General features: G+C 47.5%; 5 protein-coding genes across 5 annotated transcripts; 3 read left to right on the top strand and 2 right to left on the bottom strand.

Annotated features, from left to right (window-relative positions):
* Nucleotides 1-9: 9 nt before the first annotated feature.
* Nucleotides 10-1,759, bottom strand: LOC112900915 (LRR receptor-like serine/threonine-protein kinase FLS2). The gene is made up of 2 exons (XM_025969688.1): nt 798-1,759; nt 10-590 (listed from the first exon to the last, which is right to left on the bottom strand). The coding sequence occupies exons 1-2, from the start codon at nt 1,757-1,759 to the stop codon at nt 194-196; spliced, it is 1,359 nt and encodes a 452-aa protein (XP_025825473.1). The 3' UTR covers nt 10-193.
* Nucleotides 1,760-8,583: 6,824 nt separating this feature from the next.
* Nucleotides 8,584-10,237, top strand: LOC112900914 (protein ASPARTIC PROTEASE IN GUARD CELL 2-like). Its single transcript, XM_025969687.1, has one exon. The coding sequence runs from the start codon at nt 8,584-8,586 to the stop codon at nt 9,982-9,984; it is 1,401 nt and encodes a 466-aa protein (XP_025825472.1). The 3' UTR covers nt 9,985-10,237.
* A 690-nt stretch (nt 10,238-10,927) lies between these two features.
* Nucleotides 10,928-15,758, bottom strand: LOC112899289 (probable protein arginine N-methyltransferase 6.1). The gene is made up of 13 exons (XM_025967699.1): nt 15,436-15,758; nt 15,212-15,277; nt 15,053-15,121; nt 14,496-14,531; nt 13,920-13,985; nt 13,517-13,585; nt 13,346-13,423; nt 12,903-12,981; nt 12,652-12,746; nt 12,432-12,516; nt 12,078-12,259; nt 11,862-11,980; nt 10,928-11,242 (listed from the first exon to the last, which is right to left on the bottom strand). Exons 1-13 carry the CDS (start codon nt 15,634-15,636, stop codon nt 11,200-11,202), a joined length of 1,188 nt encoding a protein of 395 aa, XP_025823484.1. The 5' UTR covers nt 15,637-15,758; the 3' UTR covers nt 10,928-11,199.
* Nucleotides 15,759-16,347: 589 nt separating this feature from the next.
* Nucleotides 16,348-19,815, top strand: LOC112899288 (transcription factor SRM1). Its single transcript, XM_025967698.1, has 2 exons — nt 16,348-17,096; nt 19,089-19,815. The coding sequence occupies exons 1-2, from the start codon at nt 16,684-16,686 to the stop codon at nt 19,588-19,590; spliced, it is 915 nt and encodes a 304-aa protein (XP_025823483.1). The 5' UTR covers nt 16,348-16,683; the 3' UTR covers nt 19,591-19,815.
* A 519-nt stretch (nt 19,816-20,334) lies between these two features.
* On the top strand, nt 20,335-23,661 carry LOC112900913 (putative B3 domain-containing protein Os04g0676650). Its single transcript, XM_025969686.1, has 9 exons — nt 20,335-20,629; nt 21,418-21,717; nt 21,919-22,049; nt 22,126-22,257; nt 22,656-22,742; nt 22,857-22,957; nt 23,179-23,225; nt 23,301-23,377; nt 23,539-23,661. Exons 1-9 carry the CDS (start codon nt 20,335-20,337, stop codon nt 23,659-23,661), a joined length of 1,293 nt encoding a protein of 430 aa, XP_025825471.1.

Genomic DNA, 23,661 nt, shown 5'->3' with positions numbered 1-23,661 from the left:
TTCCATTCACCAATATAAAAGGCTCTTATTTGCACTTCTTTTTTTACAATAGAAACAAATTTGCATAGTAGACACACATAGAGGTACTCTAAACTGAACTAACAGTCCAACATTGTTATCTCCACACCCTTTCTGGAAACAGTAGGTAACATTTCTTTTGACTCGTCACCCAACACCTTGACATCCCTTTTTCTCATATCTTCCTGCATGGTGGCAACGGCTTACCGCATAGGCACAGGTTGTGCGCATACGCGGCCGCACGGAACAAGTTGAATGGCTTGGCCTGCGGTATCCGCCCACACAACTTGTTGCCTCTAAAGCTCGCGTGCCTCACACTTGTGAGTCTTGTGAAGTTGTCCGGTATCCTCCCGACGAGCGCGTTGCTGGACAAGTCCAACCATTCCAAGCTCACCATCTCTGCCATGGATGCAGGGATGACGCCCCTGACTCGGTTCCTGGAGATGTCTAGCCTCTCCAGGCTGCTCAGTTTCGAGATCGAGCTCGGTATCTGGCCGCCGATGGCGTTGCTTGAGATGTCAAGCCAGTTCAGCCCTGCGCCGCGGGTGAATTCAGGCAGGGCACCGGTGATTCTGTTCCCGGACAGGTCCAAGTGCTCTAGTTTTTGGGGGAGAACAATCTGTGAAGGCTTGTTGGAATGGTTGGCATCATGACTTGCTGCTGATAAGCTTCTGAAGAATTGATCGACGTCGCCGGTGAGATGGTTGTGGGAGAGGTCCATGGATACCAGAGAAGGCAAAGCATTTCTGATGATACCGGTGGGAAGTGGACCGGTGAACCCGTTCCTTGACAGGTTCATGTACCACAGTTTCTGCAGGCCAAGGAGTGATGCTGGAATGGAGCCTACAAGCATGTTGCCATCCATGGCCAACGAATTCAGAGACTGGAGGCTGCCCATCTGGGGTGGAATCTGGCCACCAAGCTTGTTATGGCTCAGTGACAAATCTGTCAGGCTGTGCAAGGTGCAGAGTGAAGCCGGTATCTCACCGGAGAAGCTGTTGTTGCTGAGGTCCAGCAAGGCCAGGTTCTTGAACAGACCGATGAACCCGGGCACTGCGCCAGAAAAGAGGTTGTTGCTCAGATCAAGGTACGCCAACCTCGAAAGACCCTTGTAGCTCGGAGGCACGGCGCCGGAGAGGCGGTTCCGGGCGACATTGATCTGCTCCAGGCCGGAGATGGCCCCGAGCTCCGGCGGCAGCTGCCCCTCCAGCCGGTTGCCGGCGAGCGACAGGTACTGGAGGGAGCCCAGCTTGCCGAGGCTCCCCGGGATGGCCCCGGCGAGCATGTTGCCCTCGAGGTAGAGCGCCCGGAGGCGCGTCAGCCGCGACAGGGCCGCCGGGATGGCGCCCCCGATCCTGCCCATGTCGCGGATCACCAGGGCCTCCAGGAACTCGAGGCCGCCGAGGGACGGGGACAGGGCACCCTCCATGTAGTGGCGGTCCTTGGGCGGCGGCGCCTCGAGCTGCAGCGCCACGACCCTCCCCGTGGCGGCGTCGCAGGTGACGCCCTCCCACGCGCCGCAGCAGTCGCCGCCCGCCCACGTGGCGAGGATGCCCGTGGTGTCCGCGGCGACGCCGGCCTTGAAGCCGAGCAGCGCGGCCCGGTCCGCGGGCGAGCACGGCGGGGACGGCCTGTCGTCGCCGCCACCCACCGCATCATTTGCCGCGTGGCCCGCGGAGCGCGACGGCAGGGCGACAAGGAGGATGGCGAGAACACGCAGGAGCCTTGCAGAGAGCTGCATTGCTCAAGTGATCTCTTATGATCTGATGCGTCTGAGTACTGCACACTGGTGGAGTGTTGTGATCGATGTGCGAGCAAGAGCATGGATCAGTCAGAACGAAAAGCGGCAGCGTAGGGAACACGAGTGTATGATGCCGTGGGAGATGCGAGTGCGATCTGTGACGCGCGAGGATTTATAGCGCGCGACGTCGTGCGCGGAGCCTCGCGTGCATTCACTGTGCTCATGCGTTGGGGCTAGACGAAGTTACTGCCGCTTGGCACATCAACTTTTGGAGCGTTTTGGTGGGGCTTTCGAATTCACCGACCTCGCCGGCCCCGGCCGGGGGCAACGGCATGAGCTGCCGGACTCGGTGGGAGCTGGCGGTCGCGTTTCCGGCGGTTACGCGCCGACATGGGCGTGATGGGCGTGAGGAGCGGAAGGCTCTTGATGATGGCTACAAAGAGGAGGGAGCACTCGATGCGCAGGCCGTTAGCTGCTGCCGGGTTCAGTTGACTAGAGCTAGCTCCAACTCCAGCTGCTGCACATCACTGCAGGTACTACGTTGCACGCTCGCGGCGTCGGCGACGAATTGAAGCCTGCGGTTTCGTAGGCTTTATTTACAGGTGTCAGCTCCGGGTCACGGGAGTTCATGGTGGAGCATACGCGCTTCAGTTATCACCGTCTCGTTACAAACTTTGCAGGGTTGCCGTTTCATGTCGTCGCTCTGTTACGGATTGTTCTCTGCGTGCAATGCCAATGCCGGACAAATTCAGGTCAGCTCATCAGCATCGTGTTCGTATTCTTAGCCTCCTCTCTGATCAAGCTAAGCATGCCCTGATACTCACTCATGCTCTCTAATCTTTTGCTAATTCCGAACAGAAGCTTTTCTGTCCTCGTTTGGCTAATGAAAAATTCTTTTGAGTTAAAAAAAGAGAGAAAGAGGTGTGCAAGGAGAGGTAGGGAAGATCTGAAATGGTTTGCCGAAAGGGCGCAGTAGATCAAGCAAGTAGTTTAAGGGCAAGTACATTGGAATCATTTAATAGGCGATTTCATACATGACATATCTTCTTAAGATAAATAAACAGACAATCACTACAATAAATTATTATTTTTCTATCTCGTAGCAGTACCATATCCTTTAACTTTTAGAATAGAAAAAATGAATATTGTGAGTAGCATGATAACAACAATTTGTACAAGGTGAATAAATAGTCTTATAGTCCTTAATTTTAGTTTATAAGATAGTTATTTCGTGAAGCAACCACCTCATTCTCTCTCCTCCTCCTCTTTCCTCCACATCATAAAAAATCTTATGTGAATCGTATGAGATAACCTACGAAACCGCCAACAGTCCAACGTGTAGATGTAACTGCACTAAGGTTGTCTCCAACGGTGCCCTCTAAACGGTTCTGTACCCTATATATAGAGAAGATTCCGTTCTCTATATGCTCCAGCAGCGTTCTCTAAATGGTCCTCTAAAATAGAGAACGCTATAGGTTTCCTCTCTATATAGAGATTCTCTCTCCTCTTCTCTATTTTTTCTTTACATTTTAAACACTGAATTAAATAAAAATAAAATATGTCCATAGCATTTGAGGTATGATAAATACGTACGTACAAAAATTTAGAATAAAATATATTTCTAATATAGGGTTTAATGTATAGAGTACGAGATTTAGAGAACGTTGTTGGAGAGAAATGAGATATAGAGGAGAGAATCTTGTAGAGAACTCTGTAAATGAAGGATATAGAGAACGACGGTTGAAGATAGGCTAAGGTGGCGTGGCTTCGAGGGAACCAAGTGGAGGGGAACCTGTCACCGTCAGATTGTCTTGGCAACGTTGATCTTTATACTTTGCTCACCCGTGTGTGCTGGAAAGAGTACTGAAATTGTGGCTTTCCTTCGACTTTCTCAAATATCTCGAAATTAACAGCAGAGCTATAGGATGCTTCTTCTTCTTTTTTTGCTGAATTAGAGTTTAGCATTCCATTTCACTGTGGTTGCACTCGGATCTTCAGCCACATGTTACTCACCCAAGCTGTCCGCAGCATTTTTCTTTATGGAATTTCCGCAGCATTACCAATCATACTTCTCTTCGCTTTTTGGGATACATAAGTATAGAATATTTTGGGCTGGATTTACAACCTCCTCAGGCCTCAGCCCACTTTAGTCAGCAGGTCTTGGGCCCTGCATTTTTCCACTGTTTTTTTTAAAGTTCTTTCTCCACTGTGCTTCTGCCAACTCCCTCGCCGTGCTCGCCGCCTCGTACCCGCCGGAGGCAACGACGACGGGGTCGACCCGACGGCTCCGCGGTTGGTTGGCCATACTCCTGTCAGGCCGGTTCCATGAACGTGCCCAGACCAGAAGGCACGAGCTGTTCTGGAAGGAAGCGGCAACGAAGTCGCCGGCGTCCTCATCCGGAAGGATCGCCGCCGGTTGCTGCTCCACGATCCCGGACCAATCCAATGAGCCTCCGGCCTCCGGCGTGGCGAGGTGCCACCGTGCAGTTCCCACGCTGCCTGACGAGGATGATCAGCCCCGAGCGCAATCCACGCCCGATCTGGGCCGCACGAGTCCAATCGGATGGCTGTCAAGGACCCATGGGTGGACGGTATTTGAGATACCGTCCGCCCCTGGTCGTGGCAAGGACGCCGCCTCTGCTGCACACGGTGGCTCGCCGGAAAGCCTCCGCGCCGCAGGCATGGGTTAACACTCTCTCCTTCATCCTGGAGCCTTTCGAACGACTGCCACAAATGGTCATCGCCGCCACCTCTTTTCCCAGTGTAACCGTGAGCCTACGGGCTAAGGGCTACGGCGGCCTTCTCCGGCGCGCGTCGCGGAGCCAGTCACTGGCGCTGGGCACTCCCACAAGATCCTCGCCGGCTACTACCGGCCGGGCCTGTTCCGGCGGAAGAACCTGCTCGCCGCGTACTCCCGCTGCGGCGTCATGCGGCACGCCGCGCCAGGCCGGGACGCCGTCTCCTGGAACATGCGCGTCGCGGCGCGGGAGCTGTTCTTCGATCTACATGAAGCTACTAGCTACATAAGGTAAAACTGCGTTGCTATAGAACTCGGGGCCGTAGAAAGCCTACGCTCGCGGTGACGACGAGGTACAAGCTGGCGGCGCCATCGGACGGTTGCCACAACAACTCAACAAGAGCGCGTGAGGGCTCTCTTCTCCAAGGAAATGGCGGCGAAGTCCCCCCGCATCCTCTGCCGGCGAGCTCACAGGCGTGCTCCACCGCGCTCGAGAGGTGCACCCGACCTGGGCCTCTGCCCTTGGAGCCGTCAGCTTACGGGCGGCTGCATCCTCCGGTGCGCGTCGCGGAGCCTGTCGCGGGCGTTGGCCAGGCTCGCGCACTGCCACGTGATCCGCGCCGGCTACTACCGGCCGGGCCCCGTTCTATCCGACGGCCTGGCCGCACGCGTTCCATCCGACGGATTTCAGGGACCCAGCTTGGACGGTATTTGAGATATCGTCCACCCCTGGTCAATACCGTCCGCTCCTGGTCGTGGCAAGGACGCCGCCTCAGGCGTCTCTGCTGCACACCGTGGCTCGCCGGAGAGCGCCCCACCCCCCCGGCGCGCTGCAGGGTTAACTCCCTCTCCTTCCTCCTGGAAGAGCTCAGCCTCTATGGCGTCCCGGTGGGTGAGCACAGTTGTGCCCATCGCCGCCGCACGCAGGGGCTCGACGGGTCGCCGGCTGCCCAGGCCATGACGGCTCGTGATGCCGAGGCTGGTGCGCACGTCCCGACACGCAACACGGGACGCTGACGTCGTGCTCAGCCTTTCGAACGATGGCCACATCATGGTGGCCGCCGAAGCCGCCGTGGAGCCGTCAGCCTACTGCATCCTCTGGTGCGCAGCGCGGAGCCGATCGCCGGCGCGGGGCGCTCCCACATGATCCGCACCGGCCCCCGTCACGGCGCATCAACCTGCTTGCCATGTGCTCCCGCTGCGGCGGCGTGCGGCACTCCGCCGATGCCATCTCCTGGAACACGCGCGTCGCGGAGCGGGAGCTGTTCTTCTCGGTCGTGGGCGGCTAAATGGTGAAGGTGAAGGGCTCTCCTAAATGAAATACTGTACTAGTAGTTAATTTCAGTCTCATGGTCTGAAGATTCTTCTAGAAAACGGTTATACCCAAAAGATTTTGATTCAGCTCGTGCACTGAATTAGGCCCGACCCTAACTGTCTTTATTAATCGAGGCATATGCAAACTGCAGCAATACGTGTGGTTTGAGTGTTTGACATCCGTTCAAAGCAAGTAGCAGCCTCAAGCCTGAAACCTAGCTAGCTGCAGAGGACAACGCACGCCATTGCTGCGATCGCGCTGTCTGCCCGCGCATTGTTCAATACAATAAGTTTTGTTGGATCTTTCAGGGTTCTCTTTTTAGTTTCTCGTCGATTTGGTGACGGCCTAGCTCCAATAATTCCAAAGGTGGCGTCTGTGTGTGCCTCCCACCAAGAACATGAACACGCATTAGCCAGCCAGCCAGCCAGCCAGCCACCAGTTCCTTCTCTTTCACTAGCGCTGCAATGCCGTTGGCGTTGGTGACATCTCCACTACAGCGACGCCAGGATTAGTTCGTTGTCGCGTTCCCTCCCTGCCTGCTCTATTATTTCAGCACTCGCCTGCTGCGTGCCTAAGCATCCCTTCCAAGCATGCCTTCTCCTTTTCATTTGTTTAAGCAATCCTTTCATCTCCTCCTAACCACATTTTGTCGCATTTTGTTGTAAAGTTCAGTGCCTCTAATTGGGCAGGTTCAAATGTTGTTATCGCCCAAATCAATCTTTATTGGCACCGTGGTCTAGAAACTGAGTCATACATGTATAATTATTTAGTCAAGTGGATATTCATAATAAATAGTTTTTTCGTACAGTACAAAATTAAAATAGATTGTCAGGTTTGTAGTTTCATACAGACCATCCCTGTCTTTTTTTGTGTGAGAGAGAGAAAGAGATAGGGCAACCAACCATCCCTGCCTTTCAGATCAGTTGCTACATATACTGTCATTTTCTGCCGTACAAGTTAGCAATATGAGTTACTACTTTCTAGTAGTCTGTATATGTAGGCTTTTGGTGGCCGGGCATGCATCAGGTGACTGCAAATACCGCTAAAGAATTGCAGCTAGCACTAGTGACAACGGAGCAAATCATACGCTAATCTTTCAGGAATGAACTGCCAACCTAGCGTTCAACACTTCAACTAACTCGAGCTACTATTTTTTGTTCTTCAGTGGCTGGTGAGCACGCCATTTTGAATTGGCCGCAAAGGGGATGGAAAGGATTTTAAAGGACGAAAGGACAGCCGACTCAGATGTCATGTTTCACCCAATGACATGTGTTTGCACTGCGTGATCTCTCTCCCCTGCAAGTTGATGCAGCATTAGCATGTCCAGTACTATAACCAAAAGAAGTCTGGCTTTCTAACTCATCCCACTTGCTGGCAAATAATAATTACTTTGTAAAAGGTTACAATGATTGTAACTTTCCTCATGTAATCAAGATGTATGCATTACATGCAACCGTCTTGTTTCTAGATGGTTGATATATATATGCTATGTTTATTTTGATAGTACTTGAAAAGTTTTGCATACTCTACATGTTCTCATGTTATTAGATTCTGTTAATACAGTGTGCATAACAAGGAACTGTTCTAATTTCTTTTCTTGGTGAGCTCATGTTCACCAGTATCTGACGGAGTAATAATTTTGTTTTCACCATATATCTTCTTAGATGAGATAACAGTGCTCCTACTCATGGTTCCAAAGAAAGAAATTACATGTTTTCATCTTGATGCATGCTAGTCAAGTTGGAGTTTCATCAGCATCAAAAACTCTTTTTGAGTCTTTACACGTAGAGAGAGAGAGAGGCAGTGATCAACACGACCAAACTAAAGATTGATCTGGTCGTGCAAGGATCGGAGCTTTATGTGGTCCCTGCAAGCCTTTGTCAACAAGGCCAGCAATACGTTTGATAGCTACTGCACATCAAAAACATATGGCCGGCGTGGTACAGTCCTCGTCACCATGTACCGATTGGCAAGATCGTTTAGATTCCTTAGCATACTTTTTTTTTTGAAAAGTAATCCTTAACATACTGAAATAACTCTGTTTGGAGTCTAGGTTCAGTTCACTGTACCACTGTGTGTAGAAAAAGCGATGTACTATATACTTGTCTGCTAACAGTAATAATATATGAAAGCATTTCGGCATTATTTGTTCAGTATTCAATAAGTATAGAATTGGCTCTGCGAAAATTAAAGAAGTGTCATGAAAGATAAAGGACAGTGTCGAATCTACTAGCAAAAAAGGTGTTTTTATTGAAGCAAAAGCAGGGAAAGTGAGCACCTTAAAAGACTCAAAAATGCCAAAACCCGACGAAACTGAATCATGTTCTGCCTCGCTATCCAACTTCACTTCAGCATTGCACGCACGAGGATGTTAAGAATATTCTGGCTTTAGTCCTGAATTATACTGTCTTTTCAGCAAAACTTATGCTTCAGATATGCTTTGTCACGCAAATACAGATTCAGTGAATATACCTCTCACTTCAAAATCAAATTTTAAATCAATACTGTCAAGAAAAGTGGGTAAGCATGTAGTTCTGCTCCTGCACCAACCACATCGTTGTCGCTGCCACTACCAGTTCTGTTACACTACAACAACTGTTGCAGAGAGAAGCTACCCGTAATATGATAGGCAGGGGCCGGCACAAATAAGTCCACCCGCTTCCTCATCCTTCCTCACTTCCAAACAATTCAGTTCACTTCACTTCACTTCAGAATAAGCAGCAGCTAGAGAAGAAAAGGAGCGCGCGCCCACGCATCCACAAGCTCAGCGCCATGCACGCCACAACCATCAAGAAGCTTCTCCTCCTCTTCATCTCCGCGTTCATGCTGATCATCTCCCACGCATCGTCCCTACGCTTCCACTACATCAACTCTCACAACTTCACCACGAAAACGAGCGCCGCCTCGTCGTCGTCGTCGTCCTCAGCTGCTCACCGCAGCCGCAACCCTTCGCTCGCCTTGGTGCACCGCGACGCGATCACCGGCGCGACGTACCCCTCGCGCCGCCACGCGGTGCTCGACCGCGTCGGCCGCGACAATGCGCGCGCCGAGTACCTCGTGAGGCGCCTGTCCCCGACGTACCTGCCGACGGACTTGGGCTCCGAGGTGGTGTCCGGCTTAGACGAGGGCAGCGGCGAGTACTTCGTCCGCGTCGGCGTCGGCTCGCCGCCCACGGAGCAGTACCTCGTGGTGGACTCCGGCAGCGACGTCATCTGGGTGCAGTGCAAGCCGTGCCTGCAGTGCTACGCGCAGGCCGACCCGCTGTTCGACCCCGCCTCGTCGACGACCTTCTCCGGCGTGTCGTGCGGCTCGGCCATCTGCCGGATGCTTTCCAGCTCCTGGTGCGGCGACGCGGGGAGGTGCCAGTACGAGGTCTCCTACGGGGACGGGTCGTACACCAAGGGCGTGCTCGCGCTCGAGACGCTCACGTTCGGAGGCACGGCGGTGGAGGGCGTCGCCATCGGCTGCGGCAACCGCAACCACGGTCTCTTCGTCGGAGCGGCGGGGCTGCTGGGCCTCGGCTGGGGCCCCATGTCGCTCGTCGGTCAGCTCGGCGGCGCGGCCGGCGGCGCGTTCAGCTACTGCCTCGCGAGCCGCGGCCCCGGTTCCAACGCCGACGCCGGGTCGCTGGTCCTCGGGCGGAGCGAGGCGGTGCCGGAGGGCGCCGTGTGGGTGCCGCTGGTGCGCAACCCGCAGGCGCCGAGCTTCTACTACGTCGGCCTGTCGGGGATCGGCGTCGGGGACGAGCGGCTCCCGCTGGAGGCCGGCCTGTTCCAGCTGAGCGACGACGGCGCCGGCGGCGTGGTGATGGACACGGGGACGGCGGTGACGCGGCTGCGGCAGGAGGCGTACGCGGCGCTGCGGGACGCGTTCGCGGGCGCCGTGGGCGCGCTCCCGCGCGCGCCGGGCGTGTCGCTGCTGGACACGTGCTACGACCTGAGCGGGTACACGAGCGTGCGGGTGCCGACCGTGTCCTTCTACTTCGACGAGGGCGCGACGCTGACGCTGCCGGCGAGGAACCTGCTGGTGGAGGTGGACGGCGGGATATACTGCCTGGCGTTCGCGCCGTCGTCGTCGGGGCTCTCCATCCTGGGGAACATACAGCAGGAAGGGATCCAGATCACCGTCGACTCGGCCAACGGCTTCATTGGCTTCGGGCCCAACACGTGCTAGATTGGTCTTGCCCCTCCCATACAGTCATCCAGCTATCGCAAGCTTACTTTATGTAGGAGTACTCATCATCAAGTGGCGTACACGTGCCTGCTAAAACGTAGGCATACGGAATGAGTGTATCGTACAGTGTATATATACTAGTAGTAGTACGTACATAGGGGTAAGAGAGTATGGCTTTCCTGTGTGCTGGGAAGGTCCTGAAGTTCCAACAGCATGATTGGTGTTCGCTTGCACTGAAACTGTTGTCATGGTCTCTGCAAAGTGCAGAACATGTTCACCTGGCGTGTGCAAGGCTGCGAGCGAATGAAGGGATGATGTCCCCGACCAATAACGCAGTTCGTCACCTTTCACCCTTCAACTTGGCCTGGGCAGACGTGGAAATCGACAGCGCAAGCAACAATTTGCTTCAGAAAATAGTACGATCACAAGTTTCACCCATAACATTATGGACAATTTTTCAACTGTACAACGGTTTCAGTCACATGGAAGACTGCATTTTTCAAAGCAATTCAGGAGCCACAACAGCGACAGGTAGGACCTTTTATTTTCTGCTCATATCATGGACTTGCTTTCATTGAAAGACATCTTATCCATGTTTTGCTGCAGCAAAAGGGGGCGGCACGAGTACCACCCAAGTCAATCTACTCGACACAGAAACTTGAGTTTGCAGAACTCACAATTGGAGAACACCATCAAAAGTCTCACCTTTCTGCAGGCTTTTTCACCATGACTAAAGTACAAGCCTCAAAGAAAAAGTTCAATGTTGTGCAGATAAAGGTCAAGCGGTATCCTTATGTTCAAGAGGGAAAACAGCTTATCTCAGTTTATCCACCTTTTTCTACTTTAACCTTCTCATCCCATCCTGCTTTCTCATCTCATCCTGATCAGTGAGCCGAGCTTAATCTGACGATGCAGAGCCAAAATAAATTACCAGTCTATAGCATAAGACAAACTAAAATCCTGCGATCCCCCGCCTTCATTAACAGTGGACAAAAAAAAATGCATTAATAATACAAATTCTCTGCTTCCAGTAAAGAAATCAGAAAATGAGGGGAAATAAACTATCAGTACAGATTCTTGAACTCCTCGCTGCAGATGATAGAATTCAGCTCGCGGAAGCAGAAAGGAAGAGTGGAAGACCTCTTGCAAGCTATAGAATCTTTGCAGGGGGGAACCTAGCCACAGTACTGTAACTAAAAAGTAAAAAGCACCAGTTCATCGCATGGCACAGTCTTTTACCAATGTATGTCCTCCTGTGCTGTTGTACCAAGATAAAAGGGCATAAGAGAGGGAAGTCAGATTTTTAATTGTATAAACATGATATATGTGCAGACTATTCAAATTTTAGAGCAAAACTAGTGTCAAATGGCATGATATCAAGATATCGTGCTGCACAAATTTGAACAAAAACTTGACAGCAAGTTCTCCTACATGATATATGTCAGCTAGCAAATTACCAGAATGATGCATTAACAATTTGGATCAAATATGTTCAATTCTGAGACATTTTTTATGCTGTTCCCAATTAAGCCAGATACATGTGGAATCTACAACAGCGGGGATAACTTGACTGATTGACTTCCTACGTTCCAAAACATAGTAGGCAGCATGGATGCACTATTTAAGATACAAAGTAGGCAGCATATGTCATTGTTAATCATTGCAACTCTGAAATGCCTACATGGACTGCTAAAATGACACCAGACCACTTCAAAACAGTATTACATACTAAACAATATGATGTAGCATACCAAATCTATATCCATGAAAGAATCAACAAGAGTTTTCCTGAGCAACGATATTGCTATGGACAGAATACTAGAAGTGTCATATGCTCAGACGGAAGTACTGAAGTATTAACAAGTAAAGGAACTTACGAGCACTCTAGATGAATATTCAGAAAACGTGGGTTCTCCTTGCTCTGGGACACCGTTACAGAGCCTTCTACCGTTTGATCCTGCTTCACCTCTATAGGATCAGGGAAGTACAGAATAGTCTGCAGAAGGTGACCAAAGATTATAATTATACTACCAAGAGCAAGACAACTGAATAAGTTCTTTTATGAAGGAAAAGACCATTGTCACAAATCAAACCTGCTGCCAGTGGGTTGGCTCATCCTCAGGGGCTGTGGACAGAAGAACTGTATCTTCAGATGATTGTTTCCTTTTCTTTTGAATAATTTCAAGTGGATTCAAATTGGAAGGAACATTATGAGAGTACTCTTGGGGCCCATTGAACTCCACCTCAAACCAGAAACCAAAGCCATGAATGGGAGCTTCAAACAGAAAAAAGAAGGAACTGATATAAGACATTTAGCATGTGAATTTGAAAGAAAAATTAATAATCCAGAGGAAATAACATAGCAAATGCATACTATAATACAGAGGAAATAACATAGAAAATTCAGAACGCAAGAAGAAAATTATGGATGAAGTCACATAATTCACCTAACATCATTGACGAAACTTTGTATTTTGCAGTGATACATTTGAATTCCTCAACTGTAAAATTATAGCAATTGATGTGTTTGACCTGTACACAGTGTGAGGTCCCAGGAACAAAAAGAATGTCACGAATGCAATCAGAGTTCAGTCACAAAAGGCTGTAACAATTAAACATGATGATTGCTTGACACTTTTGGGATTATGAAACCTCGCCAAGACTCACCACAGATGGCCAACTTATAACATTCTCTCCACCAATTGTTTCAACGGAGGGTTCTTCAGATGTAAATTTTTTGGCAAGTGGCACAAGAGCAGACACTGCAGCAAAAAAGTTTGAGATCATCATATAGCGTTCGTCGAAAAAAATTGTTCATCGAAAAAGATCATCATATAGCATACAGAAGCCACCACCCAAGATCTGATGACAATGACAATGCATATTGAAACTCGTGAAAGGATTGTATGGTAGCTTACTGTCTATGCCATAGACATCACACCAGAAATCAACACTGCCTTCATATCTCTCAGGATTTGTTATCGGAGCCATGAAGAGCTATAGGATTCGATCATGGATTAGTATTCAGCTTTGGACAATGATGTATCGTAACTCATTGGTGTCATTGCAAAATATGGTAAATCAAGATTTTCAGCTAGAAAACCACTACTGGCCTCACATGATAACTTATATAGACCCTTTTAAACCGAAAAAAACATTAGCATCAGAAATATTACTTCTGCCTATTCAAACTAAAAAATATTATATGACTTGAACAAAGTAGCAAATAGTTGATACACATCTTCAGTGTAACATTTTTCTTTGCGTACAGGACTGCAAGTGTTCATGCTATTGTGTTTAAGTAGTGTCACATTTAAACGAGTTCATTTATGATGATTTAAACATGGTATGCTAATAATACCGTAGCATGAGACGGGAGAATAAGACCCCCAGGTTTAAGCCATTTATCTCTTGCAAATAGGACGCTTGGCAGCATACTCTACAGAAAAAAAAAAAAATCAGAAGAATTAGAACTAACAGAAGTAATTGCACATCAAAATGCAATGCAAAGAAACAGCACTGAAATAGAAACCTCATACAGAAGCATATAGCCCATCCATTCTGATATTATTACATCAACCTTCTCCTCAAGGTCAACATCCTGCACTGCCAGTTCAACATTAATGAGAAAACAATGCAGATCAAAAGCAAAAGTATATGGAATGAAATGTAAATGTATTCAGAAAATTGTGAATAAGAGATTACGTCATACCAAAATACAAAGAGAACACAAGGTTTATGTCCTGATCATGCTAAGTTGCTAACAATGTGTTCACTCCATGGTAAATGGAGATAACAACAACATCGACAGAGAAGAAAGGTACCAAACTTGTTATAGCCTTATAGGTAGGAAAAATAAAAAATGCCGAGTTGCCACACATAATGAAGATTGTAAGAAGCAATGATCCAGAAGAAACATAAAAGGGTAATCTCACCTCAACACGTCCATGGATGACCACAACCTGATCACTTAGGTTGTTTGCTTTTACAATTTCACAAGCCTGCATGAGAAGCATTTATTCTATTTTATTTCTATAAGAAAAAATCACAGTTATAGCACAATCGCCTTATAATGGAGGCATTTTAGATATTAACAACTTAAAACCAAGCAGTTACAACATCAGATGTAGAAAACTAACTCCAAAAGATTTTTCTATATATGCAATGTCAAGATGCTATTTATCAAACTGTGCTCTCATATACATGCTTATGCCTGATGATATATACTGGTAAATAATCAGCGAAGGATCTCTTATCAAATTTAACTACAAGCTACTGCTTACTGGATTATCTTCCATCATGGCCTCATGGGAATATATTGCATTAAGTATGTCACTTTCCAAACATGTATTTGTCAACTGAAAGTAGGTTCGTAGATCAAATAACCAAATTGGATTTCTCAACTTGAAAACATTTCAAACATAAATTTTAGACATGACACAGCAAAAACAAATAAAGAAAATAAAGCTATGACTTGATGTTAGAGCATATCTTCAGAAGTACCATATTACCTGGGTAGCAATTTCACTAGCTTCGACAGCATACACCTAAAAGAGAGTGCAAAGAGGGAGGAACAAAAATTAATGATGCTAGAGTGCAGAACAAATAGATAGATTGGAGAAAACAGATCACAGCTACATACAACTCTCTCAACTCTTATTACTTTTTTCAGTTATCCCAGGTTCCTGTCACAACCAAAAGGACAGATAGAAAAAAACAGAACTAAAATAGATACTAAAAAGGAACATAGAAGATATATTTAAACTGTACTTTTCTGAAAGCACAAACAAAACATAGGCTGTAATTTAATTTTACAAACTTTAGTGCTTTCAAAGGGAACATACGAGTCATTTAAGCTGCTAATTTGCAATCAAACTGTGTAAGTGCAAATTTACATTTGGATCCCAGAGCATTGTAGACTGCTATGTTAGGTCAACTGATAGAAAGAGCAATGTTTTCTTTTGCATTGTCTAAGGGACCACAAGTCCAGAACTAACAAAGAGCTCTAAGAAAAACAATATCTATCTAAAAGGAGCAGCTGTTTCAACAGAGCATTATCAAAGCTCACCCGTTTTGCACCAGCACGAGCACAGAACACAGAGAGTATTCCAGTCCCACACCCCACATCCAGCACAACCTGCGAAGTTTTGGAACCCGTCACCAAAATCCAGACCTCTGACAAAATGGGGAACAAGTAGTAAACCCTCGATTCAGCTAGGAATTTTACCTTCCCCTCGATAAATTTCTTATGGTGCATGATAGCTGAGTGGTAAGCATCAGTCCTGACGCGGTCCTGCCAAAAACGAAACGTTAACAAGCCCATTGCACCAAACCACTGCTCGGATTCAAAACACGATGCCCACCAAGTCGATTTAGCGGCGGCGCTGCTTAGGGTTTAGGGAGGTTTAGGCTATGCAGTCGTGGAAATGATCACAAGCTCAGTGGCTTTACCTTGATCATAGCCTCGTGGATGCCGATGTGGGAGTAAGACTGGAAGTAGATGCGGTCGTGCTCCTCCAGCGAATCCGCCGCGGTCGTAGCCCCAGCCCCCGCGGCCGGGGACTCCCCGGCGGCGGCGGGTGGGGAAGCGGCGGAGAGGCGCGGGCGGCGCCGCGCGAGGGGGGAGTGGCCGTTGAGGTGCGACGGCAGCATGGCGAATTGGTGAGCGTAAGGAAGGAGAGGCGAGAGGGATTCGAGTGGAGATTGCTGAGCGAAATGTGCTCTCCTCCCCCCAACGGCTTGGCTCCCTGCGCCGAACTTTGATTTGCTTTGCGGCTTTGCCTTCCCCGGTGGTTTTGTACCTATACCACCTCTACTACTGCTTGATGATTTATTGATTCAAATTTCTAGAACTTTAAGACTATGGTCTCCATTGTTCCATAACACGGGTAGCTAGTTGCTCTTATTTTATAAATTTACTAATTTTTTTCGTATGTTATTTACTTAAAAAGCTATCGATATATATACAGAGAAAGAAGATTTGGCGAGCACTAGCATATCTAGTCTAGTTTTACGGAGAAAGAGCAAATCCTGTAGAGATGATATTCACGAATAAGATAAAAGTTAAATATAGACACCGAATGTTCAAATCAATTTTATTGATGGTAACGTATCACGGTTGCAAACATTCAATCAATTGAAAAAAAATAAATAATCTTAAGAAGACTAAAAGAAGCATACAAGTAGACAAACCCTCTAAATCATTTGATTAGTTGGCCGATAAAGCGACGGAGACCGGTTAGCCGGCGCCAATCATCGAAGAAGTCCAGCCGTCCTGTCCAGCTCAAAGAAACCAGGAAACGGCCGGCGCCAGCGGCCAACACGCCTGCCATGCTCCACCTCTTCCTCCCTCTCACACCGAAGAACAGAGGAGCGAGGCCGACACTGCCTGCCCTCCACTCCAACCCCCCGTCCCTCTCGCAGCCGCGTGCGGTGAAACCAAAATATCCCCGCGGTAAACACGTCGTCCCCCCCGCCGGTAGATCTCCGCCTCCGCCTTCCCTTCCCGAAGCCCCCGATTTATTCCCATCCCCGCAATCCCGCAGCCTTCCCAAAACCAATTCGGCACTCCTCTTATCTCGCCGCGCCGCCGCTCCATTTCCTTCCTCCCCCCAAAACCTCGAAACTCTACCCGCTGGATTCCTCCGCGGGCTCGCCTGCCTAGGGTTCACTCCGCAGACTCCGCTCCGGCCCGGAGCCATGGCCGTGGCGGAAGCGAGTAGCAGCGGCGGCGGCGGCGAGGAGGGGTACGGGGCGTGGACCCGCGAGCAGGAGAAGGCGTTCGAGAACGCCATCGCGACGATGGCGGAGGAGGCGGACGGGGACGCGCGGTGGGAGAAGATAGCGGAGGCCGTCGAGGGGAAGACGGCGGACGAGGTCAGGCGGCACTACGAGCTGCTCGTGGAGGACGTCGAGGGCATCGACGCGGGCCGCGTGCCCCTCCCGACGTACGCGGCCGACGGCGGCGCCGAGGAAGGGGGCGGCGGCGGCGGCGGCGGCGGTGGCGGGAAGAAGGGGTCCGGGGGAGGAGGGTCCCACGGGGAGAAGGGGTCGGCGAAGTCGGCCGAGCAGGAGCGCAGGAAGGGGATCGCCTGGACAGAAGACGAGCACAGGTTGACTTCATCTTCATTTCTGCTGCGTAGAATTGCAGTGATGCTTCAAATTTTCAATTGGTTGCCGAATTGATTGTGTTTTCGAGTAGGAGAGAACTGTTAGGATGGTGACTGTTGCTGTTTCATTGGGGTTATGCTAACTAATTAATCTGCATACTTGTCATAGATTTCTTAAAGGAGTTGTTGAGGTAGTTTCCCTGATTTATCTGATACTGTTGCCGGCAAAACTGGGTGCAAGTACTGCCTACTAGAGTATTAGGTGGGTCAGTTTGCAGCTTCACATATGTCTGGGGATTAAATGTTTTCCTCCTGCATGAACTTCTATTTCTTGGGCTTGGGACGAGAGTCCAGTTACACTTCTGTAGGTGGATTGCATGGTCTATGATGCTACTATTGTATTTGGGATTATGTTCATTATTCGTGTCCTTTTCGCATTGTATCGGAGATCTGAAAAGTTGCTACTTAGATGGTTAGCTGCTTATGCTCAATGTGTAAGCTGAGTGCATGTAGGACTGTTGGTTTGCGTGTTTTGGTGGTTTTGGCATGTTCTGCATGATTCTTTTCAGCTGGCGTTCACCTATTGGTGGTTTTGATAAATTGCTGCATGCTATGTTAGTCTGACATATTGCTTGCATTTTAATATATTCGTTTGTGGTCGTCAACGCCTTTCTGACAGTCACTGATGGGCTGTTAGATACTTAAATGTTCTCATGGTGGAATGAGTGTACTATATTGAACTTCCACCCTCAGTGTGAACTGCTTTTAACGTATAGGTAAATGGATAATTATTATCAGCACATGGACGATATAATTTGCTTTCAGCATCTGCATGTAAAATTTTTTTCAGAACAATGGTAAACGGATATTACATAAGCATCATTGTTTTGGAGCAGTAAGAGCATTTTGCCTGCATTTGTCTATGTTTATGTTGTGTCCTCCATGTGTCATGATCATGTTCCTGCAGACCATTTTATTTTTTTGGGCAAACTGTCCTTCTAGAATTACTTGACGGGCCTTGATAAACTAGTCATCTATGCTATAATTTATGGTGCCGGACTTCAAGTGAAGGAAAAACTCAAGTACAACATACCTTTTATTTTTTGCTTCGTCAGTTTCATAATGCTTTCCACAGTTAGAATCTCCAGCACCCTGTTATACATGATTTCATGCTTGTTGGTGCATACCTCCTCTTTTCTTTTCCCCTGTTTTCATTTGCTGTACTTACCATCTTCTGATATTTGTCCTGTGGCACCTTTAAGGCACTGCTTTATTCACTGTTAAATTGCCAAGCAGGAAGAAGTTGTATATTTATGTGTGCGCATGTGTGTGTAGGTGTTAAATGTACCTTTACAAGGACACCTGTTTTCATCTGTAACCCATTGTTGTCATGCTAAGCTATCTTGCATACAGTTCTTCCTGTAGGTGGTAAATTCATAATAAACTGTGTGCTATTTGAGTGATAAAGATGATTTTTCTTTTTTTGTATGAAAGTGTGACAGAGATGGGTTCCTCACTTGTGATTTTAATATTTAATTGAAATGGTGCTTGCACACAACTAACTTGCTGAGTAAATGTCAGAAAGTGAAAATACATACTGCTGTCAATGACGAAGCAGAAGCAGTTGGATGCTAGAAGTAGAACTAGTAGATAGCAGTTTCAAATGCATTGAGAATGCAGATACTTCCATATGTTATGTTATGCATATAGTTTGAAGGGATGTTTTTATCACTGACACTTGCATGCTGTCAAGTATTATGATTTAAGGACAATTTGAGTGGTAGGTTATGCATTCAGCTTTCTTTTGCCTCTTCTGAAATCAGCATATAAATTTAACAATAGTAACCATGCAAGAGTTGTATCATTTATTAAATCAATGCTTCTTTTTCTTTCTGGATATTAAGTGTAGGAGGAACTTATTCCCCAAAGCTTCCTTCATCCAGGTTTTACTTTTCTTGCTACTGATTGCTCTTTAAATTGATTTTGGTTTTGCAGATTGTTCCTTCTTGGACTTGAAAAGTATGGCAAAGGTGACTGGCGGAGCATCTCTCGGAACTTTGTGATCTCAAGGACGCCGACTCAAGTAGCTAGTCATGCACAGAAGTATTTCATCCGTCTAAACTCGATGAATAGAGAGAGGCGGCGATCAAGTATACATGATATCACTAGTGTGAACAACGGGGATGCATCAGCTGCTCAGGGGCCAATCACAGGACAAACAAATGGGCAGGCTGCAAATCGTGGCAAGCCCTCTAAGCAATCTCCACAGCCAGCAAATACACCTCCAGGTGTCGATGCCTATGGTACCACAATCGGACAGCCAGTTGGTGGCCCCCTTGTCTCAGCAGTGGGGACTCCTGTTACTCTTCCTGTTCCAGCTCCACCTCATATGGCCTATGCCATGCATGCCCCGGTTCCAGGAGCCGTAGTACCTGGAGCCCCAGTAAACATTGCTCCAATGCCCTATCCAATGCCACCCCCATCATCTCATGGGTGAGAAACATTTCGAGTGCTGCATGGCTTCTAAACAAATCCATAATCACCCTATGTTGCTTTTAGTGGATGTGCTACCATGGTGCAATAAAGCAATATCAATAAACTTGTGTACATTACAAACTGTTGTTACATGTAGCACTTTGAGGACATTGCGATTATGTACCTGTTGCATGCAAACTCTCCATGTACACCTGCTCCAAGTGTTTCAGGATTGGTGGTGTCCGTATCTGTGATTTGTAATTGTATATCTGCGGCAACAAGAGTAAAAGCAAAACACCCAGTTCTCCCTGTCCAATTTGCCGAACTAGAAGTCTGGTTAAAATATTGGCAGTGATCGTGACTCATGGGTTTTCCACGGCCATTAATTATGATACACTCTCAACAGAGGGCTGTCACAAAACCCCTCATCTAAACTAGGATAGATGTAGTATCATTCTTCACCAGCACTCTTAATGAATGCTATCTTTCTCGGCTTCCATTCCATTTATAGGCTTTGTTTGGCGGTGCCGGTCGGCTTCTTTCTCAGAGATATTCTACCCTTTGTATTTCCTTTTTCTTTAATATAAAAATGAAAATGCGCAGATATTGTAGCCCGTCCTGTCTAAAAAAAAATTCCCCAAAGCCCGAAATAAATCAAGCAGTGCCCTGACCTGTTCAAGGCCACAGCCGCGGCAATCACCACCTCGCCCGGCCATCCTTCCTGCGTCATTCACTTCCAAGCCATACACAGACGTCGCTGCTCCGCATGGCCAACGCCAAGGGCTCGTCGGCCGGCGCCGCCGGCGCAGGCCATGGCGACCTCGGCAGGGCTATCTCGCATGAGCAGTACCAGGCGTTCGTGGCGTCCGTGCACAGGACCGCGCCGGGCGCCGCGAACGTGCACCAGTACCCCGCCGGCCTGATCCCGGAGCCGCCGATGGCAATGCCGGTTCACGTACCCGTGCCACGGCCCTCGTACTCCCCCCAGATCGCCGCGCCGCCGCCGCAGCCGTTCGCGCGACCACCAGAGCCGCACCGCGCGCAGTCCCAGCCGCCCACCGGTCAGTGCCGCCAGCGCGCTCGCTGAATTCCGAATTTGAGTCTCTGTGATCTTGCCATTTAGGGTTTCTCCGAGGTTGTTCTTAGGGTTTTGATGCGCGCTCGGATCTGTACGTTGAATTGCGCTACATTCCCTAAATGTCGGATCAGGTTCTGCCACGTACGGTTCTCCTTCGCCGATTTTGCTACGGCGTCTGCTGTGGTTATACATGATTAGCTTCTGGCTTTGATAAACAAGCTGTGTTCATTACTGCACAAGGATCTCATTTCCATTTTCTGGAGGTGAAGGAGATCAATGACAAATCGAGTAGAATTCAGTGTCTTTACATATGCCATCATAATATGAGAATAATCGGTTGGCCTTGTCAATCGTCGTTGAGTAGCGCTGCTCCTAGTTAGACTGCGGTCCTAGGCTTATCTTGGTTGTTTTGTAGTGCCGTATAGTATAGTCCTTTACTTGATTGTTGAGGTGTGCGTACGTCTTTTTCGGTCCGCGTTGTAAGAAACTCTATTCTATTTTCTTTTTAATGTAATGATACGCAGGTCTCCTGCGTATTCTCGAAAAAAAAATAATATGAGAATAAGTTACCATTTCAAGAAGGCATATGCATGTAGTGACCGTGCACTACTAAATGGTTAAATGATTAGCATTTTCCTGCAGGAAAACAAGTTATCCATCATCTTTGCTATGATACCGTTATTCTTTATAGCTTTTGTGTTGCATGTTGCTTCATACTCTCCACTTCATTTACACTATGCCAAGATCTAAGCTTTGCTCCCATATTTCCAGGACGCTACCAGGATTATTCTCCATATGGCAACACGGCATCATCACAGTATACAAGAGGTTTTGCAGACTGGGGAACGCACAACAATGCACTCATGTCTTTGGCTCATGCCACTACTTTCGGCAGTGGCAGCAGCAGTATCAACAGCAATGGATTCCATCAAAACTTTTCCTCGTACAATACACATACATGGACTACTACTTACATGCCACGGAACCCTTACAACACTGCTTATGGTCCTGCAACGATGAATATGATGCTTCAAACTCCTTCCTTTCACAACAACCATGAAAAGGATTCAGGTATATGTATGCATGTACATTTGGCACTTTTTTTTGAAGGTCCATTTGGCACTTAAGAAAGGATTATCTGCATGAGTTTGTGTTAGTTGCGTGGTGGGGCTGGGTGTTTCTGATCAAGGATTATCTGCATGTTTTGAAACAAAAGGAGAAATGGCCACTCATGTATTATTTAATTACTTCTTAGCATTTGGTGGTGCACAGGTGCAGGTTTTGCAGCTAGCAGCTTTACAATGCCTGCAACAGTGGTACCTACGTCCCCTTTTCAACTGATGTCCCCAAAATCAACCAACTATACCTCCACTCAAATCTTCGAGGAACCCAATAATTTAGAGGTAAATTTGGACTCTTTCGGAGTTTAGTAAAAAAATTCCAGTTCATATGAGGAGTTATGGTATCACAATTCTCTAGGATACTTCAACGGTCTATGGAAGTGGAGATATCGAGAGCGACCACAGTGAGGAACCGGATCCCACCCCGGTTGCAGAGATGGAAGACCTAAAGCAGGGCAATGGACATATTATTAATGCGATGAGTAAAACGGTATGTTGCCATGCTGATGCATATATGCTTTGTTGATACTATAACTGTATGCATTATTTAACCCCACCCCAAGAAAATCATTTTGCTCCTTCATTGTTTAAGAATAAAAAAATCATTTTTGTATAATCTTCTTTCTAAGACGAGGAGAAATGAATTCACAAATTTTGACCAGTCAATTCTACCTTTAGTTTTTTTTTATTGTGTAAACAACTCAAACCTGCAGGTGGTCAAGGAGTGGGAAACAAAAAACAGTGATTTTAGGTAGCTAAAATGAAGAAGGTTATACTAAAATTCCCAGATCCATAGCTGAACCACTTGCACAATATTCATTTGTACTGCGCCTTGCCCCTGAACTAAGTCTGATTTTTTGCCCCTCTTTTGCAAATCTGTTACAAAAGATCAACTGTCAAGACTACCGTATCATCTTGCGCAAGGACTTGACAAACAGTGATGTTGGAAACATTGGAAGAATTGTGCTGCCAAAGGCAAGTACTTGTGTATCCTCTTAGTTGAGCTCTACTATACACTATGCTATAATGTTACCTTAACTACGAACCGCAAGGCTGCTTTGCAATTTCAGTGTTTTCTGAATTTTGTAGAAGGATGCAGAGCCTAACCTTCCAATCTTGGAAGATAAGGATGGCTTGATACTGGAAATGGACGATTTTGAACTCCCAGCTGTATGGAAGTTTAAGTATAGGTATATATCTTCATCGTACTCTACAACAATTCCTCGTTCAGAGTTTCTGATGATCAACAATTTAGGGTGAAAACTTGCCTGTAATTCCTCCAGACACCAAAAAGGAAAACGTTTACATAGTAGTATCAGCTTTGAGAATTTATATATCTGCCTGTTGCCGGCAAATGAATTTTATCATGGCCAATGAATATTATCATACTGATGCAATATATTTCTTTCAGGTACTGGCCTAATAATAAGAGCAGAATGTATATCTTGGAAACTACTGGTATATTGATCAGATATTAAAAGCAAATAAACTAATTCTGTACAGATGTTGATGAATTGCTTATCCTATTGTCAGGTGAATTTGTTAAGAGGCATAGCCTTCAAGCTAAGGACATCCTTGTCATTTACAAGAACAAGAAGTCCGGCAGATATGTATGTAGATGCTCTATTCTTCCCTTCTTTCAGATGCGCTGTATTGTACTTCTGATCATATCTGTCTTGCACCTTTTTTTATTAGAAAGGCACTCTCTATTTTATTTTATTATAACCTAGCAGTTGTCTACCACCTCATGCCTCTCTTGCCTCTGTGCTAGGTTGCTCGTGCAGTGAAGGCTGAGGACATACAAGTGCCACAATGTGAGTGCATTAAGGCTGGCAACCTCAGCGAAGAGTGCGGGTTCGCTGTGAGTCCTTCGGGCAAGAAGATTATTATCTAG

Source organism: Panicum hallii, chromosome 7 (genome assembly GCF_002211085.1).
Source record: "Panicum hallii strain FIL2 chromosome 7, PHallii_v3.1, whole genome shotgun sequence".
In the NCBI taxonomy this organism is placed as follows: Eukaryota; Viridiplantae; Streptophyta; class Magnoliopsida; order Poales; family Poaceae; genus Panicum; species Panicum hallii.
Note: the sequence above shows the minus strand (reverse complement) of the source record. Positions and strands in the feature narration are given on the sequence as shown.

What these genes read in the sequence shown, in the direction of transcription:
- LOC112900915 (XM_025969688.1), bottom strand. Translation starts at nt 1,759, where the DNA reads ATGCAGCTCTCTGCAAGGCTCCTGCGTGTTCTCGCCATCCTCCTTGTC. An exon ending in ATGAACCTGTCAAGGAACGG is followed by an intron (nt 591 to 797) that starts GTTCACCGGTCC and finishes GTCCGGGAACAG; the next exon opens with AATCACCGGTGCCCTGCCTG.
- LOC112900914 (XM_025969687.1), top strand. Translation starts at nt 8,584, where the DNA reads ATGCACGCCACAACCATCAAGAAGCTTCTCCTCCTCTTCATCTCCGCG.
- LOC112899289 (XM_025967699.1), bottom strand. Translation starts at nt 15,636, where the DNA reads ATGCTGCCGTCGCACCTCAACGGCCACTCCCCCCTCGCGCGGCGCCGC. An exon ending in AGAAATTTATCGAGGGGAAG is followed by an intron (nt 15,122 to 15,211) that starts GTAAAATTCCTA and finishes AAAACTTCGCAG; the next exon opens with GTTGTGCTGGATGTGGGGTG. An exon ending in AATATTCATCTAGAGTGCTC is followed by an intron (nt 11,243 to 11,861) that starts GTAAGTTCCTTT and finishes TTGGTACAACAG; the next exon opens with CACAGGAGGACATACATTGG.
- LOC112899288 (XM_025967698.1), top strand. Translation starts at nt 16,684, where the DNA reads ATGGCCGTGGCGGAAGCGAGTAGCAGCGGCGGCGGCGGCGAGGAGGGG. An exon ending in TGGACAGAAGACGAGCACAG is followed by an intron (nt 17,097 to 19,088) that starts GTTGACTTCATC and finishes TTGGTTTTGCAG; the next exon opens with ATTGTTCCTTCTTGGACTTG.
- LOC112900913 (XM_025969686.1), top strand. Translation starts at nt 20,335, where the DNA reads ATGGCCAACGCCAAGGGCTCGTCGGCCGGCGCCGCCGGCGCAGGCCAT. An exon ending in AGGAACCCAATAATTTAGAG is followed by an intron (nt 22,050 to 22,125) that starts GTAAATTTGGAC and finishes ACAATTCTCTAG; the next exon opens with GATACTTCAACGGTCTATGG. An exon ending in GTATGGAAGTTTAAGTATAG is followed by an intron (nt 22,958 to 23,178) that starts GTATATATCTTC and finishes TATTTCTTTCAG; the next exon opens with GTACTGGCCTAATAATAAGA.